Source organism: Sorex fumeus, unplaced genomic scaffold (assembly GCF_029834395.1).
Source record: "Sorex fumeus unplaced genomic scaffold, SorFum_2.1 ptg000183l, whole genome shotgun sequence".
In the NCBI taxonomy this organism is placed as follows: Eukaryota; Metazoa; Chordata; class Mammalia; order Eulipotyphla; family Soricidae; genus Sorex; species Sorex fumeus.
Window position 1 is genome coordinate 7,182,485 of NW_026606240.1, and position 20,951 is coordinate 7,203,435.

General features: G+C 41.3%; 1 protein-coding gene across 1 annotated transcript in view; it reads left to right on the forward strand.

Annotated features, from left to right (window-relative positions):
- The window catches only part of RHOBTB1 (Rho related BTB domain containing 1), a 73,643-nt gene extending 60,975 nt beyond the window's left edge, over positions 1-12,668 (forward strand). The window contains exons 7-10 of the mRNA XM_056107944.1: positions 3,706-3,856; positions 7,614-7,702; positions 9,921-10,026; positions 10,522-12,668. Of these exons, the coding sequence (XP_055963919.1) occupies positions 3,706-3,856; positions 7,614-7,702; positions 9,921-10,026; positions 10,522-10,691 (516 nt within the window). The 3' untranslated portion in view covers positions 10,692-12,668. The remainder of the gene's footprint in view (positions 1-3,705; positions 3,857-7,613; positions 7,703-9,920; positions 10,027-10,521) is intronic.
- Positions 12,669-20,951: the final 8,283 nt, after the last annotated feature.

The following is a 20,951-nucleotide window of genomic DNA, read 5'->3' on the forward strand; positions in this document are numbered from 1 at the left end:
ACTTCTAAGAGTCCCTAACACTATTTGCCAAAAATACCCATTACTTTAAAAAAAAAATGGGTCCGGAACAATAGTACAGCGGGTAGGGTATTTGCCTTGCATCCCGCCAACCCGGGTTCGATCCCCAGCATCCCATATATTTCCCCGAGCACCACCAGGAGTAATTCCTGAGTGCAGAGCCAGGAGTAACCCCCGTGCATCTCCAGGTGTGACCCAAAAAGCAAAATATAAAATCATACAATAAAATTAAAAATTAAAAAATTTAAAAATAAATTTAAAAAATCAAGAGCTGTTATAATAAGGACTATATTTGGAAAGAGAGAAATAGCAGGTCATGGATGATAAGTGTCAGCACTGCTTCCCCTTACCAGAATCAGTCATCTCCTGCTGCCATAAATAATGTCCTTCTATTTAGGGTGTTCATTTTGCCATGACATCGAATACACTATTTTTAAAATGCTAAGGTAATCTGACTTTATTTTGTTTCTTCAGGGGCCACACCCAGCGTTACTCAGGGATTACTGATGGTCCTATACTCAGTAATCATTCCTGGTGGTGCTCAGGGAACCATATGGGATGCCGGGGATCAAACCCAGTTTGGACAAGCACCTTACCTGCTATCCTGTCACTCCAGCCCTGAGCTAATCGAATCTTTTCAAAACCAAAATCCTAATGAAGAATACGAAGCTTCAGATATCACCTACTCCAAATTCCTCCCATGCAGCAGTTAAGGAAACTGGGGGTCAGAGGGTTAGTGATTTGGCAAAGATTGCGCAGCATTTCAGCAGCATTGCTCTAGAACTTCCCAAGGCCTTTGAGCTGTCCTTAAGTCCAGGTCATTATTTCAGCCCACAGTAGAGAAAGCTGAGAGAGCATGGGTTTACAGAAAGCTGAAAACTTTCATATTTACAGCCTAGCACTCAGAAATTTATAAAATATATAGATTTCCACTATAAAAATGGTTCCAATTTTGAATACTTCACAGCTAAATTAACTTCCAATTATCTAAAAAAATTGTACTAATCCAAATAACATTCTAAAGAAATGAAATTTTTGCCAGTGCTCATACTCAGAAATAGATTTATATAGTGCATTCATGTCAAGTTTGGATAAGTCCATACATATTGGCAGTATGCATCCATGCGAGGTTTTTTTTTAATCAGTGTGAGTTTCACTAGAATAGAAATTAATTATAATATAATGTCTTCTTCATTTTAAAATAATGTCAGTTCAGTAATGGTTCCTTCTTGCCAAATCCGTTTCTTGGAGAGGTTGGGCTAGAAACTTGAAATGAGCATGCTCAAATTATAATAATAGCCCATAAAGCTTATTTATAAAATCATAATTGTTTTCACTCTCTTTGAGAGAGAGGAAAGAGTAGATTTCTTAATATTTCAAGGAATTTTCTTGACCATCCTATTGCTACATTAAGGGTAAACTGAAAAGTCATTTCTCTCTAAGATGGCTGGTGGCTATGCAAGAAAAGATATGCCAGAGCTTGAAAATTCTGAAACCAAACCAGTAAAATATATTGTCTCCGACCCCCAGTTAGGTAATTTATATGTGTGTGTATATATTTTTAATTTTTCATATATATGCTTTAGATATATGAAACCTGTTCATATACATGATTTTATATATAGTAAATTTATATATGGAAAATTTTATGTTAGAAATTTTATGTATAGTTATGTATGGAAAATTATATATATTTTATACACTAATATATTACATATAACATAACAGTTTTTATAAGGGTATAATAAAATATGGATAGAATCATGATACATAGATATATCTCTCTATGTTGCATAGAAGTTTATCACTACTCATCCTTTTGAACTTATAAATCTATATCTTAAATATTGTTTGTGAGATATGGTATTTTATTGTACTGTAAGCCAAAGTTTGCATCTTTGCTATGAAGGGCTTCCAATACTACATGGTAATTCTGAACATACACTTTACATTTATACTTCCTGGGCTCAAATTTCAAAAATTATTTACTAGCTCTATGAATTTTTTTACTAATAATTATTTACTATCTCAGACGTGGGATTTAATCTCCCTGAACCTCCCATGTCTTTATGTGTAGAATAACTAAAAAAAGTCTGAAGTGAGGTCTGGAGAGATAGTACAGCGGGTAGAGTGCCCATCTTGTATGCAGCCAACCTGGGTTTGATCCCCAGAACCCCATAGGTACTGCTGAGCCCTCCAGGAATGATTCCAGAATGCAGAGCCAGGAGTAAGCCTGAGCACTACCACTGTGTGTGTTCCCAAAACTGAAAAAAAAAAAGTCTTATTCTAATTATACAAGCTTAGCATAGTGCCTTGTGCATAGGAGGTCTTCAGTTAAGATTCATTCTTTGTTTTGTTTCAGTTTGGGGGTCACACCTAGCTGTTCTCTTTTGTTTTAATTTGGGGTCTACTCCTGATTCAGTGATTTAGGGTCACTCCTGGTAGTTCTGGGGCCACCATACAGTGTCAGGAATTAAATATGGGCCTTGGAGAGGCGAAGTACAGTGTCCAGTCCTTTGATCCATCTCTCCAGCCCCAAGATTAGTTCGTTTGTCTTTATATTGTTGTAAATGTATGCTTGAGTTTATATTGTTGTAAATGTATGGTTCTTTTTGTAATATGTATTTAAGGACTTTTTAAATTTTATTTAGTCACTATGATTTACAATACTGTTAGTAAGTTTTCTCACGCATGCAGCGTTCCAACCCTCCCACCACAGCATCTGCTTTCGTCCACCACTATCTTGGGCTCCCCTGCTGAGTCCCTCAAGATCAGTTCTTATCATCGTTGTCATTCTAAGAGTAAATATCAATGACATCTCTCAGTACTACTGCAACAGGACCCATTTCTAGAGTTAGCAATCCAAGATGAAGAGAACTTTCTATACAGTACTAATCTCCATTGACCCATGTTGAGCTATCCAGAACTCCCTTTTCCCCACAGTCTCTGGCTCTCTGGCAATCTCAAGAATGTATTTATATGGGCAACAAACGCAGATGCTCAGGAGAAAGATCGGAGAATCATACAGGAAAAATTCACCACATCGCACCACTTCCTCTCTCCCTATCCCTTTTCTCCCAGGCAAGGAATAATTTCTCTAGGTTCTCTGAATTTATTGATACCTGTGAATGTTCCAGTAGATCTGAATCTATGCAGTCATGCCATAGGAAAATAATCAAGTGTGTGTATATATCCGTGCATGCTGCTAGAATGTTGGAATCAAGCCAGTCACTGTGGCAACTGGGGTGCTTTCTCATCCTCTCTTTTGACATCTTATCTGGGCTCTACCCATATGTCAGCAGCAGTGTGGTTTGCAGAGACCCCCAACATCTGTCATGTTGCTAGGAGATTTCTTTCCCCACAATAGAGTATTATAAGGTACTTGGCAAGAAGGGCCCATAAAGTCATCATACATTTATAGCCCATTTGTCTGATTTATAAGACCAAATAGCCATTTAAAAATTCCAAATCAAGCTTTGTCATGCAGCTCCACTCGTTTGTAATCTATAAATCAAACCGTTATGTTTGAAGCCATAAATACCAAATGACTTCTAGCCCGGCACCACAGCAGGTGTTCCAGACTCACTAATATTGAATCACACAGTTGGGATATTTATAAGCAGTATCACCTGAAAATATGCCTACTGATGTCTTCCGCAGAACTCAGCTTTTCAAATAACATTTCAGGTCTATCTCCCGAACATAAACAAGATGTCGATGCAGGCGGTATTGGATTATCTCTATACCAAGCAGTTGTCACCTAACTTGGACCTGGACCCGCTGGAATTAATTGCCTTGGCAAACAGATTTTGCCTGCCACACTTGGTTGCACTTGCAGGTAAGGCTGATGACTCAGGACCATGCAGTGCCTGACTGTCATATTCATCAAACTCACATTTAAGCAAGTAAGATTTCCAGGAAATAACAATTCCTTGTGAGCCAATGCAGGGCTTTCTTGTGCAAGATAATAGGGCAGATAATAAATCAACTCTATCAGAAAGCCCAACTAAAGTCAACAAAAATGTAAACACCTTTTTTCATGGTCTGTCCTGTTAGGAGATATATATTTAAAGCTGAAAATTAAAGGCCTGTGAAGTCCATTTTTAATGCATTCTGCCTCATTTGTAGGCCACAGAATTTGAAATAATTCATGTTATCCCCATAATGTGTGCTCAGACACAGTCTTTAATAAAAAGAGAGGAGACAGTGGTTAAGAGCAGAGGCTAGAGAACTAGCTAGTTGGTTCAAATCCTGCCCTCTAGGGGTCAGGAATGTGGCTCAGCAGGAAAGTGTGTGACTTTCATGAATGAAACCTGGGTTTGACACCCCCCTCCCGTTGATCGTCGATTTGCTCGAGCGGGCCCAGTAACGTCTCCTTTGGAGACTTTGTTGTTACTGTGTCTGGCATATCGAATACTCTTGGTAGCTTGCCGGGCTCTCCGAGAGGGGCGGAGGAATCGAACTCGGGTCGGCCATGTTGGCCGCTTGTAAGGCGAACGCCCTACCTGCTGTGCTATCGCTCCAGCCCACCAGCACCATCCAAAAACTGGGAGAGTGTGAAGACAAATCCAGACTCATCTACCATTTACTGGCTTGGTAACTTTCTGTACCCACGCCCTATCATAGCTTTTTCTTTTTCTTTTTCAAATGGGGGTAATGTTATTCTAGCCAAGAGCTGTTGTAAAGATTAAATGAGAGGTGTGTGTGTGTGTGTGTGTGTGTGTGTGTGTGTGTGTGTTTGTCTTAGAATGTCTGGCACCTAGTATTATGTAAGTGGTTTTCTTAAATATATTTTAGAAAATGTCAAGATCATTTTGGGCAAAAGGGGTGGGGGGAAATGGAGACTTGGCTTAACTACAAAATCTTATGTATTAATTCTAGGTTTGCACATTCAGTGAGCTCCAGACAGTATAAAAAGGATCTATGCATTCAGATAACCTTTTTCTTGAATGTAAACCTTAAGCTTCATAAGTATCATTAGCAACCAGGATAGTCTAGCATGTCAAACTATACATTTAGTTGGTTCCCAACTTCAAGAAAAGATCTAGTGCTGTTTAGTTCATGGGCCTAGTCATTGCACATAGAAAGTACCTAAGCATATTAAGGCCCTCCCGTTGATCGTCGATTTGCTCGAGCGGGCCCAGTAACGTCTCCATTGGAGACTTTGTTGTTACTGTGTCTGGCATATCGAATACTCTCGGTAGCTTGCCAGGCTCTCCGAGAGGGGCGGAGGAATCGAACTCGGGTCGGCCGTGTTGGCCACTTGTAAGGCGAACGCCCTACCCGCTGTGCTATCGCTCCAGCATATTAGGTTCTCAATAAATATTTGTTAAATCTCTAAATGAAATGAATGTTGAAGACTTCAACTACTCCTCTCTGTGTTTGACTTTTTGTAAAGCCTTTAAAAAAGATTTCATTTCTCTGTATTTCGGGTCTCTACTATTGTCATTCAGCCAGAAACCAAACTCTTCTTCTTGATTTACTTCTTCCCTAATTGAACAGAAATATATCGTTAAGGCATTTGTATTCATTTTTAAAGACTGTTTTTAAGCCAATATATCTGAAAGTCATATACTCAGGTGAATGCACATACTGATTTTTAAATGCTAATTCAGGGAGAATGCAATGCAATTTTTGCTTAGAAATGTGAATTCCAATCTTTTTGAATAATCACAGCTTTTACAAGTGGTTTTTCTTTGAGGATAAATTTTTAATGCTTTAAAATAACCAAAAGTAACTATGAACTAAGTCTGTTGAATAAAGCTGTGACCAATCTCCAAGTAGTGCTTTTTTATTTAATACTTAATATAGTGAGGAAAAACATGGAATCTGGCTTTTCCTAAAAGAAAATGACTGATGGAATGGTTTTTGTGTGAACTACAAAATTATATTTACTTTTATTGATACTCCTATTACTATTAGAATTATTTAACACATAGCTTCATAAGATAACTCCTTTAATTATTTCCAGTATTTGGTGTAAACTGTTTAATATGAATATGGAATATTTACAATGTATGTTTAAAAATCAATATTTTGGGTTAAATTTAGCTGTGTAAATTTAACTTTTAAGTGAATGTTAAGAAGTAAACCCAATGACTTCTCTAAGAAATTTAGTTCCAGATAGTTGTTCATCAGTACAGCTGACGAAGTTTGTTTCAAGGCTGGAATGATAGTACGGGGGGAGGGGGGAGAGGGACACTTGCCTTGCATGCACTCTAACCGGGTTTAATCCCTAGCACCACATACCCTAAACCCCACCAAGAGTGATCCCTGAATACATACCCAGGAGTAAGCCCTGAGCACAGCCGGGTATGCACCTCCCCACCCCGCAAAAAAAGTTTGTCTCAAAGAAACAATTCAGATCTGATACCATATTGACCAAATAGAGGCATATTGACTTTGTATGTTGTGTTCCAAGTAAATGGAGCCAAAGCTGAGAGTAAGCATAATTTGGATAGTGTAATAGATTAGAAGACCAGATGTGGAGCTGGAGATGAGAAAAGAATACATCAACATCAAGGAGCTCAAAACACAGGCCTAGACTATACTTCCACATGTCAACCCCAAAGGCAGGTGACAGCCCAAACAGAAATAACAGACAGCTCGGCCTCAGAAGTGTCATTTAAATTCATCTGAGAAGCCTTGGACACAGCTGGCAGTCAGCTATGGCTTTACCAACTTGATTTTTTTAACTTCTTGTTGGGGTTCTCCCCAGAATCTAAGAAACTGAGCAATATGTCATCTGTCTCAGGCTGTTGAGACAGACATTTGTATTCACATTTTCAATTCCCCTATTAGCTCATTACTGTTGGTCTCTCTTGCCAAAGATAATTGAGAATGAGAGTGGTATAAGAGAGGAACTATCAACAACCGCTAGAGAGTGTCAAGAATTCTAGGAGGATGTTGGACTGTCTAGAGTGTCATCTGGGGCCCATACAGCTCCTTGTGGAAAGCCAAGATATGCCTAGGGAGCATGGGATATTACACAGGGGAAAATTGTGTAAACGAGGGTCCATGACATGAGACTAGGATACCAACCAGTAGGAAGGGGGTCAGGGGAGACACGGAAACCAGAAAGTTAGGAAAGGTGCCACAGTTAGAGAAAGATGGAGAAAAGTTGGTCTAGAGTTTCACTGTCCTAGATGAAGGTTAAGAAAAGCTGGTCTAGAGCATCATTGTCCTATACAACTTTCTATACTGGTAAAAGCATTGTGTTGACCTTGTCTAATACTTTAGGTGGCTAGTAAGCGCTTGAATTTTACTAGTGTGACCAAAGAATGTGAACTTTAAATTCAATTTTAAGTTAAATATCCTCATTTAGCTGGTCATGAATAACAATTACTGAACAATGAAGATCTGGAAGAGGCCAGCTATTCCAGAAGTGCCAGCAAGTGATCCCAGTCCATTGACTAGAGATCATAGTTCTCAAGTGCTCAAAGGTCACATATGGACACTGCATTGAATTCAAATGGCTGTCAGAATTGTTTCCTGAGCTTGTCCCCTTGTAAGGTGGTCTCAGAACAGATCTTCCAGGCAGATTGCCTGGCTCGCAGGACACAGTTTAACTTTCTCTTATGGCTTCCATTCTGCAGAGCAGCATGCCGTTCAGGAGTTGACTAAGGCCGCCATGAGTGGCATGGGCATTGACGGGGAGGTGCTCTCATATTTGGAATTAGCCCAGGTTGGTAACCTTTCCCTTCCCCTTTTCAGTGTGTTTGACTAGTTCATTTAATGCTGATGAAACATTCCACTGTTGCATCTGTCTAAATAAATACGTGACCAGTCGGTCGCAGGGGCCCCCTGTGTACTGAGGAGATCTGAGAGTTTTATGTTTCATGCACCATTCACCCTGCTGGGTTTCATTTGAAAAAACAACAAGGACCCTAAGTCCAGACCTCCCCCATTGTCCCCGGAGGCACCAGCTTCACATGTGGGATAACAACTTGGTACTCTTTTTTTTAATTCTTGGACATGCATTGGTCAAGAGCAGACAGTTTCTAGATATGAGTCGTTACTTCATCCCTGGCATTATGCAGACTCTAAGGGAACTATGAGAAAACTCCTTATCATTTTTCTCCATTCTGCTAGGTTTGACTTTTCTTGTTCTCTCACTCTGTACAATGGATGGCTAAATTTTAGGCCAGGTCATTTAAACTGATATTTCTCAATCAAGGGAGAGGAGGAGGTTCAAAGATAGGACCAAAGATAGGAGGGTGGTCAATAGCAGGTATTATTCACATCATTGCGTGTAGCTGTAATGTGGCACAGATTCAAAAGGGGGAATGGTAGTTTATAGTACCCTGTTCATTCTAACTTAACATTCAACAGGTATTTGTTATTGTCTCTGACCAGGCACCACCCTAGTCAGTAAAACATGTAGCTACAAATTATAGATTCTCTGCCCTTGAGCAATCAGAAGCAGAAGAAAAATTAAATAGATGTAGCAACGAGTGCTAAAATCCTATGTGAAAGGAGCCTGTACAGGTTATAACTAAAACAGAATAGCATACACAGGAATTAACTAGCCCCTATTAAAGTTGGATGAGCATGACCACCCTTAGAACTGGCGCCTCTGAAAACAGGCTGGAGGACAGCCTGTGACTTGTGGCAATAAATATTCCTTCTAGAGAAAAGTGAAACAACCCATAATTTCATATGAGGCCAGTTCATTTCATGTACTTTTTTGCTATTGAGTCTATTTCTTTGCTCTGTGTTTCTTCCCAGGCCCCACCTCCTCACTCTGACACTCACCCAGGGTGTCATGACAAGCCTTGTCAAGCCTGGCAGGAAGAGATTAGGATGGAGTCTCCACTAAGCTAGTTCATTAAACCCCACCTCAATGAGTGCTACTAAGTGTTTAACAATTACGGGACACGTGGGACCCTGATATACCAGATTTTATAGTTCCCTTCCACCTTACCAATTTTAACATAGTCCCTGGACACACGAGAGGACAAGAAATGCAGTTTGCTCTCAAGCAGTTGCAAGCCAGCATCACTATGCCACCACCATGACCTTTCAAAAAGAAGTTCCATATCAAGAGAATGCTGGAAGCACCAACCAGAATTGCCCGTGTTGCGTTTCTAAGGACTTTGGAAAGTCAGTGATGCTTGACCTTGGTTCACAGTGGAGGTGTGGGCACAAGAGGAAGCATACTGCTGGGTTCCATGGTTTCACCTGAGCGAAAGAAAGACTAAAAATAAGAGTAGATGTCTGAGAAGGGCGTGAGCAGAGTCAGGGGTGCAGGGTGCCCTGCCAGATTTGGGGCGTCTAGGGCTCGTTGACTGTGGAATTAGGAGCATCGGGTCTTTTTCAGTCACAGCCACCTCAGCTGCCACCTCCCTGAGCATCTGCTCAGAGAGGACGAGTGGGATGCTCAGATCCCTCCCACCCTGCCCACACCACCTGCTTTCCTTATGTAAGCGAAGGACAGGTATAGGACAGTCGCACATTCTGCAGTCTCCTCTTTCAGATATTTGGCCCCAGCCAGCCGAGCTCTGCCATGTGACACGGAGTATTCCATTGCTGAGGTTTCCTTACACAGAGATGACACTGCTGCTCGCTGCTGTTGACTGGTGCCTTCCAGAGGCCACAGTCACTTCTCACTAGAGGGCCAGGTGGCTGGGGAGGGTGGAAACCGGGCACAATTTAAACTCCCGATCTGATACAGTGATTATTTTTGGTACTCCTATCACAAGGGGTAGAGGGAGAGATGCCAAGCGCTGTAGTTGGCCGGCATCAGAGCCAGAGTCAAAACACTGTAGTCAAAACAAGAGGTTTACCAAATTAGTCATTCATCCCCTTTATTTCCTTCTCCCCAACAAAGAAACAAACCCTGTTTCTTTATGGCCCCACTTTAGAAAATAGAGTCTGACCTCCTTTTGGTCGCTTCCCTGCAGTTTCACAATGCTCATCAGTTGGCCGCTTGGTGTTTGCACCACATCTGCACCAACTACAACAGTGTTTGTTCCAAGTTCCGCAAGGAAATCAAATCAAAATCGGCAGGTGAGACTGTGCGGGCCCCCATTCTTGCCAACTCTTTCTGAAGTGCTCGCCCTCTACCCTCAGGCAGTGCTGTTCCTCATAACTGGCATTTTCCTATGACAGGACACAGGGAATCTGGGGATTCTCTTTGGAGAATTTCAAGCTTGGGGGTAGGGGCGGGAGGTTGGGTGGAGTAAGGTTCACAGTTCCTTGCTGCGGATCATAGTGCAAGTGATTGCTTCATCTATGTCTCGAGGCTTAGGACCGCCTTAGATTCTGTAGTCACGCACTCCTGGGTTCGGGGTTCTCTTTGCCCAGCTGCCAAAGCTTAGGCAAGTTACTCTACCTCCCAGAACGGTGGTGCTACTATTTGCAAACCAGCCTATTCCTAGACCCTGCCTTTTGGATTGTTGAGCACATAAATGAAATAATCTGATGAGAAGCAGCAAGCACAGAATTTAGCACACATAAGCAAGCCGTAACCAAGTGTTTTTCCCCATATCTTTCCTTTACCAGACAACCAGGAATACTTTGAACGACACCGCTGGCCCCCTGTATGGTATCTAAAGGAAGAAGACCACTACCAGCGTGTGAAAAGGGAAAGAGAAAAGGAAGATATTGCACTAAATAAACATCACTCCAGACGAAAGTGGTGCTTCTGGAATTCGTCTCCAGCAGTCGCCTGAGGAAGAGAAAAAAATATATATCAGTAATCTGACACACCACTTTTAAAAAGCACTACTGTAAAATTAGTCTTATTAGAGATAAGATGTAGTTCAGGTTTCAGGCACTGATCTTCCTCCACTTTTTGTGCATTTATCTTTGTGGATCAAAGCACAAGCTCACCATCAATGAGCCTGGACAAAAAAAAAAAAGGGAAGTTGATGCTCACTGCATTCCTTAAACTTATATGTATATTTTTTGTTAGAAGCTTAATGGAGTTTAGCCCGTTATTTCATTTCTTTTTATACAAAGACAGAAAATCCAGCTTTCATGTTTCAAATTCCAAATTGGAAACTATTTTTATATGGTCTTGTAATTTTGTTGAAATGAAAATACTGTGTATTACTTTATTTTACAGGCCACAAATTAACCATGAAGTTGCCCTGTGAGTCTCTCTGCCCACACAACCACAGAGCATTATTACATAATTAGAGGGTCATCTTCTTGTTGTGAAGTAAAGGGTTGGAATGAAATTCCCCGAAGTGCAAGTTAGAGAGTCTTTAATCTTTGTTCTGCTGCATAACATTGGTATAATTACCAAGTCAGCTCTGAGAATGTGTATTTACAATATTTGCTGTGTAAGTGGTAGTAATTATATGGTTATGTGTGCCATGTAAAATATGGTGATATCAAATCTTCTGTTGTTTAAATGTCTAAATTCAAGAGGATAATCTTTATAATCATTAGAAGGGCTTATTAAATCCCAGCACTATCCAGGGCAAACTCACTGGTGGACCTGAATACAAAAGATCGTTGGAGTTTGGATTGTTCTGCTCGGGTCGTGTCTCTCAGTATTCCTTGATCTTGCCATGCTTCTGCATGCAGATTCTCCAGTGACTTGAATTAAGATGGACATTGGAAAGGGTCCCCAGACTCCACCCTCTCCTCTCACCGCCAGAAGCGGGCTTCCTCAGGTCTCTCACCTGTGGCCAACTTTACTTTGTAAGATGCGTATTTTTAACTCTTCCCAGGGAAAAATTCATGTCGTTGCAGAAGTAGGTTAAAATAGACCACCCACCTCTGCTGAAAGCACAAAGCTCAAAGCTAGGTTTTCTAAGATCCCTGCATCTTCCAAGGCAGACAATCTTACTCCCAGAAACTAGGAAATGGTGCTACTGTGAGTTAGTTCTGACCCTCTGTCGTTCTGAGTTTCAGTGTTAAAACAGAAAGTACTGAGCAGGGGAGCTTTCCAGAGGCAGTCAGTCATAGCTTCTCTGTAAATAGACGATTTCAGACATCAGCATTTTAAGGCTACAGCTCCATACCTGCTATAAAAAATGTGGTGTAGGGGCTGGGATCTTTTTTTCCCCTTCTGAAGGTCAACTTACTGTTGATTTTATTTTGTTTGTTTTGCTTTGTTTTTTTCTAGATTTCAGAAGTTTGAAACAGAAACAATTGAGTCCAAACCCCAAGGTTGACAGTAATGGGTATTGAAAGTCTGTCCAGAATACAGATGGGCGTTCATTACTGTCAGTGGAAACATAGCAGATATACAAGAGTTTGGAGGGGCCTAGACATGCATCTCCCTCTAATGACAGTGGGGTCGGATTAGATGGTTATAAATGCCACTGCTTTAATTTTTGGTCAATAGGATTGTAAATCTTTAATGGAAGGACAAAGGAGACAATGAGAATAGATGTCAAGACTCAGGAAGAATCAGCATATATCCCATGAGAAAATGGTAAAGGTTGAGTTTTCAGTGAGTAGTGAAAGATGAATTTATACAACCAAAGCTCCATTTGCTTTTAATCTTGCCAAAATGTAATGGGCATATAAATGAACCTGGGGTATAAGCAATAATCTTCACTAGTGTTTGTTGTCAGCTACTGAAACCAAGTGGCTGGTTCATTTGGTTGATGCTGATTATGACCTTTAACTATGGTGGTTTGTTTTGTTGTTTTTTATTTCACAAAAAGCCAATAAAATTGTTTAGCTATAAACTGCCTCTAGTCTTTATTTATAGACTAACATTATCATTTCTGGAATTTTGATAGCTTTTTTTTAAAAAAATCAAGCTTATTATTTTTTTTCAGTTTTATTTCAGCACCAGGATTTCCAACATTGTTAATAGTAGTATTTCAGGCATACAGAGTTTCCTCCATGCCATACCCACTTCCAGAATGACAGCGTCACTCCTCCTGTTTCCCCAGCTCCTGCCCCCGTTGTCCCCAGCCCACCTTCTTAGCAAATTCGGTTCCATAGGCCAGTTCATTTATTTTAGTCGCGATTTTAAAAATTGTTAATGATGGGGTCCCATGTTCCATGTCCATTCGATGTTTTAGCAACACATCTCCTTCAGAGAATCGCTTCCTTGCATCATAATCTGAGAGCCTCTCCCCCAAAACTTCCTCCGCCTTCCCTGCTGTCTACCCACCTTGGTAAGCTCAGTACTGAGATACTTAGGACTGAGTACTGAATACTGAGATACTGGTCTCAGATACTGAGATACTCAGATACTCAGTACTCAATACTGAGATACTGAGACCAGTATCTCAGCTTCTGTTGCCTTCGACCATTTGTTAGTCCCTCGTTGTATTTCCCACGTATGACAGAAATTCTGTATCTGTCCCTCTCCTAGGTGACCTGTCCAGCTTAATACCCTCCAGGTCCTTCCATCAAGTGGTATTGGCCATTTTTAATTCCCATACTAGAAAATCAAAATGTTAAAGGTGCTGGGTTGTTATGAGGCTTATATAAAGCAGCTTGAGTGATTTTCATCTTTGTTTTCAGCATCACCAGCAGAGATTTTAATAATATGTTGCAAATAAGAAGTCAGCGTCTTTCCATATCACTGTAGCACTGCACTGTAACACTGTCCTCCCGTTGTTCATCGATTTGCTCCAGCGGGCCAGTAACATCTCCATTGTGAGACTTGTTGTTACTCTGTTTGGCATGTCAAATACGCCATGGGGAGCTTGCCAGGCTTTGCCGTGCAGGCGAGATCCTCTCAGTAGCTTGTCGGGTTTTCCGAGAAGGGTGGAGGAATCGAACCCGGCTCGGCCGAGCCGACCGCACACAAGGCAAACGCCCTACCGCTGTGCTATCGCTCTAGCCCATCCATATGACTAGGCATATTATATCATATCACACCATAAAATGTACTTCACATCTTATTATTTATCTATCACCGGTAGATAATATCACAGACGTGAAGAAAGCAGGAATGATAACTCTACTTTAATGGACTAATGTAATCTGGGTTTGGGTAGCTGCCAGCAATTAAATGAAAGCTTGTGTTGTAGGACTTACAAAGATTAGTCTTTCTCTTCGAAAGCTGATGTGTAAACTCATTCAGGGAAATTAACAATTTCTGAACTTCTAGGTAGTATGATGTTTACTCAAGCTCAAAGTTAAGGGTATTCAGAAGAATCTTATATTGGAGTGACATGCTCCTTATAATCTTGTGGGGAAGGCTGACACTAAACAAAGTGGCTGCAGAAATATGATGACAAAATTTCCAACATGTTTTGATCGCTAAGAAATGGGTGGTGGGACCATATAGTACAGGAGCTATCAGTAAAGTAGGTCAGGCACTTGCCTTGCACGAAGCCAACCCATGTTCTACCCTCTGCATCCCATATGGTCCCCCAGGCACTTCCAGGAGTGTAGAGCCAGCAGTAACCCCACATCATCAGATGTGGCTCAAAAACATACAAAAGTAGGAGGTACCAGGAATAAAACCTGGATCCTCAGAATGCAAGGCAAGCACCCTACTGCCTACACTATCGTTTTGGCCCCCAAGTGGAGTCTTAATTACAGAATGCTTCAGTCTCAGGAAAATGCAAATGAAATCATAAATTATTTCAGCAGTCCTATTTTTCCATTATTCTGCCAGTTCTACTGACTAAGAGGTAACTAAAATATTTTCATTATGGCATTCCAAAGTAGTAATTCAGTGTCTCAGACTTTTCATACTTGCTTTCCTTGTATTTTTTCATTAACATTAGTTTTCATCACTGTGACATTAGCTACATTATATTAGTCAGAGCAAAAAACAAACTGAAACTGGAGTTCGTAAACTTGTATGTACATTTCTGAAATGAATGCTTTTATGCAAGCTAAAGAAATGCCAAGTTTTTTCTTACAATTGTGTGTGTGTTACTTGAAAAGCCCTAATTGGATGTTAGTGAACAGGTTCTCAAATTCCTTATTTCTCAATGAATGTGACATAAAAAAAAATGTAGAGTTAAAGTTAGCTACAGAGGTGTTGGAACGATTTATTCATGAAATCATCCTAGTGGTATTGTAAATCATAAATTTATTTATTTATTTATTTATTTATTGCTTTTTGGGTCACGCCCGGTGATGCTCAGGGGTTACTCCTGGCTCTGCACTCAGGAATCACTCCTGGTGGTGCTTGGGGGACCATATGGGATGCTGGGAATCGAAGCCTGGTCGGCCACGTGCAAGGCAAACATCCTACCCCCTGTATTATCATTCCAGCCCCACAGATTTCTTTTCAAGTTAGTCACAGAGAAGGTGTTTGTGGTTGGTGTTCAAGAAATCAGGAGGCAATATAAGAAAGCACAAAATGGGAGTGAGATGGAGTGGGGGTGAGGAGGATAAAAGCAGGGAGAGAGAAGGGAAAGTCTGAGAGAAATTTTAAAAAGAAAGTGAGGGAGGGAACGGCAACTGATGAAAGCCATGCAAGTTCAAATATCTCATGACTGTTTTCAGATGAAGACTTTGGCCTCTTGAATTTCCAACTGGGAAGCAGATCTATCGTGTGTGCACCACGCAAAGAAGGCACTGGTGTGGCAACACTAGTGACCCCATGGAAAAGCAATGCTGTTCCCCCTGGCTGCTTTTGAAATATCTACCCAGTGCTGACACTGACTCTAACTTGGATGTTTCTACTTCAGTCATTTAGATGCAGTTTTTCATTAGGTTTGTGTGCAAGTGCCTCGTTGGTTAGATATTTATAGCCTATAGTCCTAGTCAACAAAATATGGAAATAAACTTAGCTGATAATTCCTGGGTAGAAACCAGTCACACAGTTGCACATGCACAGATAGGAACGCGCTAAAAGCTGTAGTGTCTGAAGAAAGATGACATGAACTGACTTGCCAGAAATTCACTCCTACTACTTGCCACTTCTCTAGGGACAGAGCATTTTTGTGACAAGGGTTTCCAGAAGAAGGTGCATGAAACAGATACCCAAAGATGGCCCTAAAGAAGGAGTATTTAAAATTTTTTAAGGATTTTACAATCCCAAAGACAAAAACGAACACAAAAACGAGGCTAGATTTTGCAATGAAGAATAATTTGTGTAAGACCACAAGTAAAGCACCCCACCCCATGAAGAAGCTATGTACAAGCAGAACAATAAGGAGATGGAAAGGGGGAGTGCAGAAACTATGCAGATTTCATGACAGGACATACATCTGCCGGCAAAAGTTTCAAATTAAATTAGCACAAAAATAAGTAAGATGCTATAAAAATGACATTAAATATTCTCAAAATACAGAGTCTTACTAAATCACAAAGGAAAAGGATGAAGCAATTAAAAATAGGAAAAGTATAAATAGATATTTCATAAAAGAAGAAAATTAAGATAGCTACAAAAACATAAAATGTTAAAATTTACCAATAATAAAACAAAGGCAAGTTAGAAACACCTGACATATTGTCTGTTACAAGTATTTAAAAGAGTAATAATGCCCTCTTTTGGCATTAATGAAAGCAGAATTAGGAATATGCTTTTTAAAGAGGGCAGTTTACTTGTTTGACATGTCGGTTTTTATTTATTTTTTTTTGATTATTGAAATTTTTATTTAGCTTTTTTAATTCGTTTTATTTTATTTTATTTTGCTTTTTGGGTCACACCTAGAGATGCTCAGGGGTTACTCCTGGCTCTGCACTCAGGAATTACACCTGGTGGTGCTCGGGGGACCATATGGGATGCTGGGAATCGAAACCGGGTCGACCACGTGCAAGGCAAATGCACTACCCGCTGTGCTATCACTCTAGCCCAGCTTTTTAAATTCAAGAAAATAGGCACCACTGGCTACAGGAGGGAAACTGGAGACAAGAGGAAAGGGAAGTGAACCTGGTGAAGAATTAGTGTTGGAACATTATACCCTGGAATTCAATCTTGAGTAACTTTGTAACTTTGTAACCCCCATCCCACACCCTCCCCCAACCTGTGGGGCAGATGATTTCCACATTACTCTCTCTCTGCTTTGATTACATTCAATATTTTGACACCAGACCCACCATTATTACGTGGGATTTTACCCCAACGCTCAGATATGGTGAAAAGTCAATATTAGACAATGGTGATTCAATTTAAAAATAAATTAAAAGAATAGAAACACCAAATAGGATATATTAAACATAGGTGTTAGATAAGTAATTTGAAATTATTCAATTACAGAAGAATCAGGATATTGTCGAAAAAATATTCTTAATAGAAAAGAATATTCTCAAAATAAATGAAAATCAATATACCAACTCTAATTTGAGCCAAATGTTGAATCAAGCAAACTATTAAATTATTACATTCAAGAATAAAATGGAAATATGCTAATAATATAAGTGCAAGAGAGAACATGAGTATCTCCAGAGTGGAAAAAGCAGAGAAGTTTATAGGCGGTTTTGGAAGAAGGTTGTATACAGCTACTTTAAATGTCTCGTCCTGTTGTTCTCCACAAACATAAGTTAATCTAAATATTCTCAGAGGGGAAACACCATGGTCTCTTGAAGTCCTTTCATACTCTTATCAAGACCTTTAGATTCTCCTGCAGTGCTACTTTTCTGAGAATCCACCTTTTCGTGCAACTGGATAGGACCTCGTTTTCTCTGTCTCCAAATAGCTCGGGATTGACATCTCAAAAGGATGTGGGGTTCTCATCCCGTTGGGCTTCTACAGGCTTCTAAAGGACTAAGAAATTTCTTAGTTTTATTTCCAAAAACTCATTCACTGTATCACTGTCATCCCGTAGTTCATCGATTTGTTCAAGCACAAGCCAATAACGTCTCCATTCATCCCAGCCCTGAGATTTTGGCAGGCTCTCCTTAGTTGACCTTCCCAAGGGTGCCATATTGGAGGCTCTTTCAGGGTCAGGGGAATGAAACCCATATTGTTACTGTTTTTGGCATATCGGATACGCCACAGATAGCTTGCCAGGCTCGTTATCAGTCTGCAATAGTTTATACTACTTTTTTTTTTAATGTAGGAGTACTGCTATTTAGCTTAGTTGATTGAATTGGGCATGAACTCCACCTAACTTTTTTTTTTCTTCATTTTTTATAATTTTATTTATTGAATCACCATGAGAGCAGTTACAAAGCTTTCGGGTTTAAGTCTCAGTCATACAATGAAACACCCATACCTTCACCAGTGTCCATTCTCCACCCCCAAAAGCCCCAGTATACCCCCATCCCACACCCTCCCCCAACCTGTGGGGCAGATGATTTCCACATTACTCTCTCTCTGCTTTGATTACATTCAATATTTTGACACCAGACCCACCATTATTACGTGGGATTTTACCCCAACGCTCAGATATGGTGAAAAGTCAATATTAGACAATTTGTTTTCTATTGCTGGTTATGAATAACCTATGGTGTCACATGATTGCAGTAGTGGCCGCGTAATTTTGAAATTCTGAAGTTTTAAATTTTTTAAACTTTTTAATTAACATTTAATTGTAAATTAATTCATTAACTAATTATAATTAATTAATTAATTACAATTAACATTTAATTGTAAATCTGAAGGGATTTCTGCCAAAACCTGCTGTGTTCTGAGATTTGTTCCTGAGTCTCTTGGATCATGACTGTTAAGCAGCTTGATTAGGAGCCAAAGAGGCCGTTCATGGGTGGCGACTCGGGGTCTCATTGGGACTGGAAGGAAAGGGCCAGCTCCACCCCCATCCCATCAGGCCCTGCATGTCTCATCACTGAGGGCCCAAACCTGACTGTCCAATGGCCTCTCGCAGATGGCAGCCACCGAGCAGCCAAGGGGGAGCAGGCGAAGGGACAGCACCCTTTCCTTCCTGGGTTGGCCTGGTGACAGTAACCTACTGCACGGTCCAGACGCATTTCTGCCAAAAGCCACTGGGTTTTGAGATTTGTTTTTGAGTCTCTGGGATCATGGCCATTAAGCAGCTTGATCAGGAGCCAGAGAGGCCGTTCGTGGGCGGCAACTTGGGGTCTCTTTGGGACGGGATGGAACGGGCCTGCTCCACCCCCATCCTGCGAGGCCCCACGTTTCTCTTCACTGTGAGCCCAAACCTGACTGTTCAGTGGCCTCTGGAGGATAATGGCCACCAAGCCGCCAGGGGGAACAGGCAAAGGCATGAAACCTGTTCCCACCTGGGTTGGCCCAGCACCGGTAACCTACTGCAGGACAGGACGCATTTCTGCCAAAAGCAGCTTGGTTCTGAGATTTGTTTCTGAGTCCCTGGGATCATGGCTGTTAAGCAGTTCGATCAGGAACCAGAGAGGCCATGCCTCCAATTATATAGCTGAGCCGGAGGTGGTTTGTGGTGTGTCTCCCACATACCTAACTTTTGACCATTTACTTTCTTGCGCTTTGCGGCCGCGCGACACATCATGAGACACTAAATACCCATCTTCCGGAATTATCATACCGTATTTGATAGGGTTCAAATATGGTAACACCTACAAGGGTGATTAGAGGTCGCCCCAAAAGCCTCTATCCCTCTCGGAAAGACTGGCAAGCTACCGAGAGTATTCCGCCCACACGGAAGAGCCTGGCAAGCTATCCGTTGTGTATTCAATATGCCAAAACCAGTAACTACAACTGGTCTCATTCACCTGACCCTGAAGACTTCACCGACATGGCAGCACTGAGAAGGATGAGAAAGGAGAGGCTGACAAAATCTCAAGGCCGACCTAGGCTTCCACAACGAAGGAAGACAAAAATGATCATCTGTACTTTCAATGCACATACGCTAGCATCAGATGCATCCATCGAGGACCTGATGGTACAAGCGCGAATGATCAAGTACGACATCATTGGTCTGACCGAGACAAGAAGGCATGAATCTCACCATGCTGTTTTCAACACTGGAGAAGAGTTGTTCCTCAGAACATGCGATAAAAGAGGTGTTGGAGGCGTCGGTGTCCTTGTCAACACAAACTTGGCCAAGAGCATTGATTCATTCGAATGCCTAACAACCTGAATTGGACGTTTACATTTGAATAGATGTGGCTCACTGCCTGCAGTTTCTATCTTCCTTGTCTACGCACCAACATCTCATTATGATGAAAGAGAAATCGAGAAGTTCTACACGGAGCTAGAGAAGTTCTATAAAGAAGACCACACCTTCTACAAGATCATTGTGGGTGATTTTAATGCCAAGATAGGACCGAGAAGATCAGCTGAAGAACTTCACATCGGGACCCATGGCCTAGAATGGAACGAACAGGGTGAGAGACTGTCTGAGTTCATCATGTTGACCAAGACCATTCATGGTAACTCACAGTTCCAGAAGGCAGAATCTAAACGATGGACATGGGAGTCTCCTGGTGGACGATTCCACAATGAAATAGACCACATCATATTCAATCGACAGTTTTGCCTGACTGATGTCGCTGTTGTCCCAAAATTTCGAACGGGATCGGACCACCGTCTCCTTCGTGCAAAATTCTACTTCACAGAGTGGGGAGAAAGGGCTGCAAAGTTCAAAAAGAGAACTCCCAGAATGACCACCAACTGGGAACTCTTTGGTACTATTGCAGCAACATGGGAAGATGCCATTGTTGACAACACTGACGAGGAATACGATCGACTGGTTCAGCACCTCCATGAATGTGCGAGGAACGCCAAGAGAGAGATAGCCACAAAAAATCGCCTATCTTCGAAAACTCTTGAGCTAATTCGCCAGCGTGGTTTGGCGCATGCCTCAGGCAACAGCAAGCTAACGTCCAAGCTCGCAAAGCAGTGCAGAGATGCGATCAAGGAAGACCTCAAAGAGAGAAGAGCAGAAGTACTGGTAGATGCAGCAGAAGCCAGGAAAAGTATTCATAACGCCCGCCTGTCCTTCGCCAACTACAAGACCAAGATGACTGCCCTCCGACATCCTGATGGATCCATCACATCCTCCAGAACGGCAATGGAGAAGATTATCCATGACTTCTACTCAAATCTCTTCTATAGCCATGTCCACTTGCCGACATACCAAATTCCACAGGATGGATATGTCATTCCCAACGTTCTCCCTTCCGAAATCTGACACGCCATTTCGTCGGTA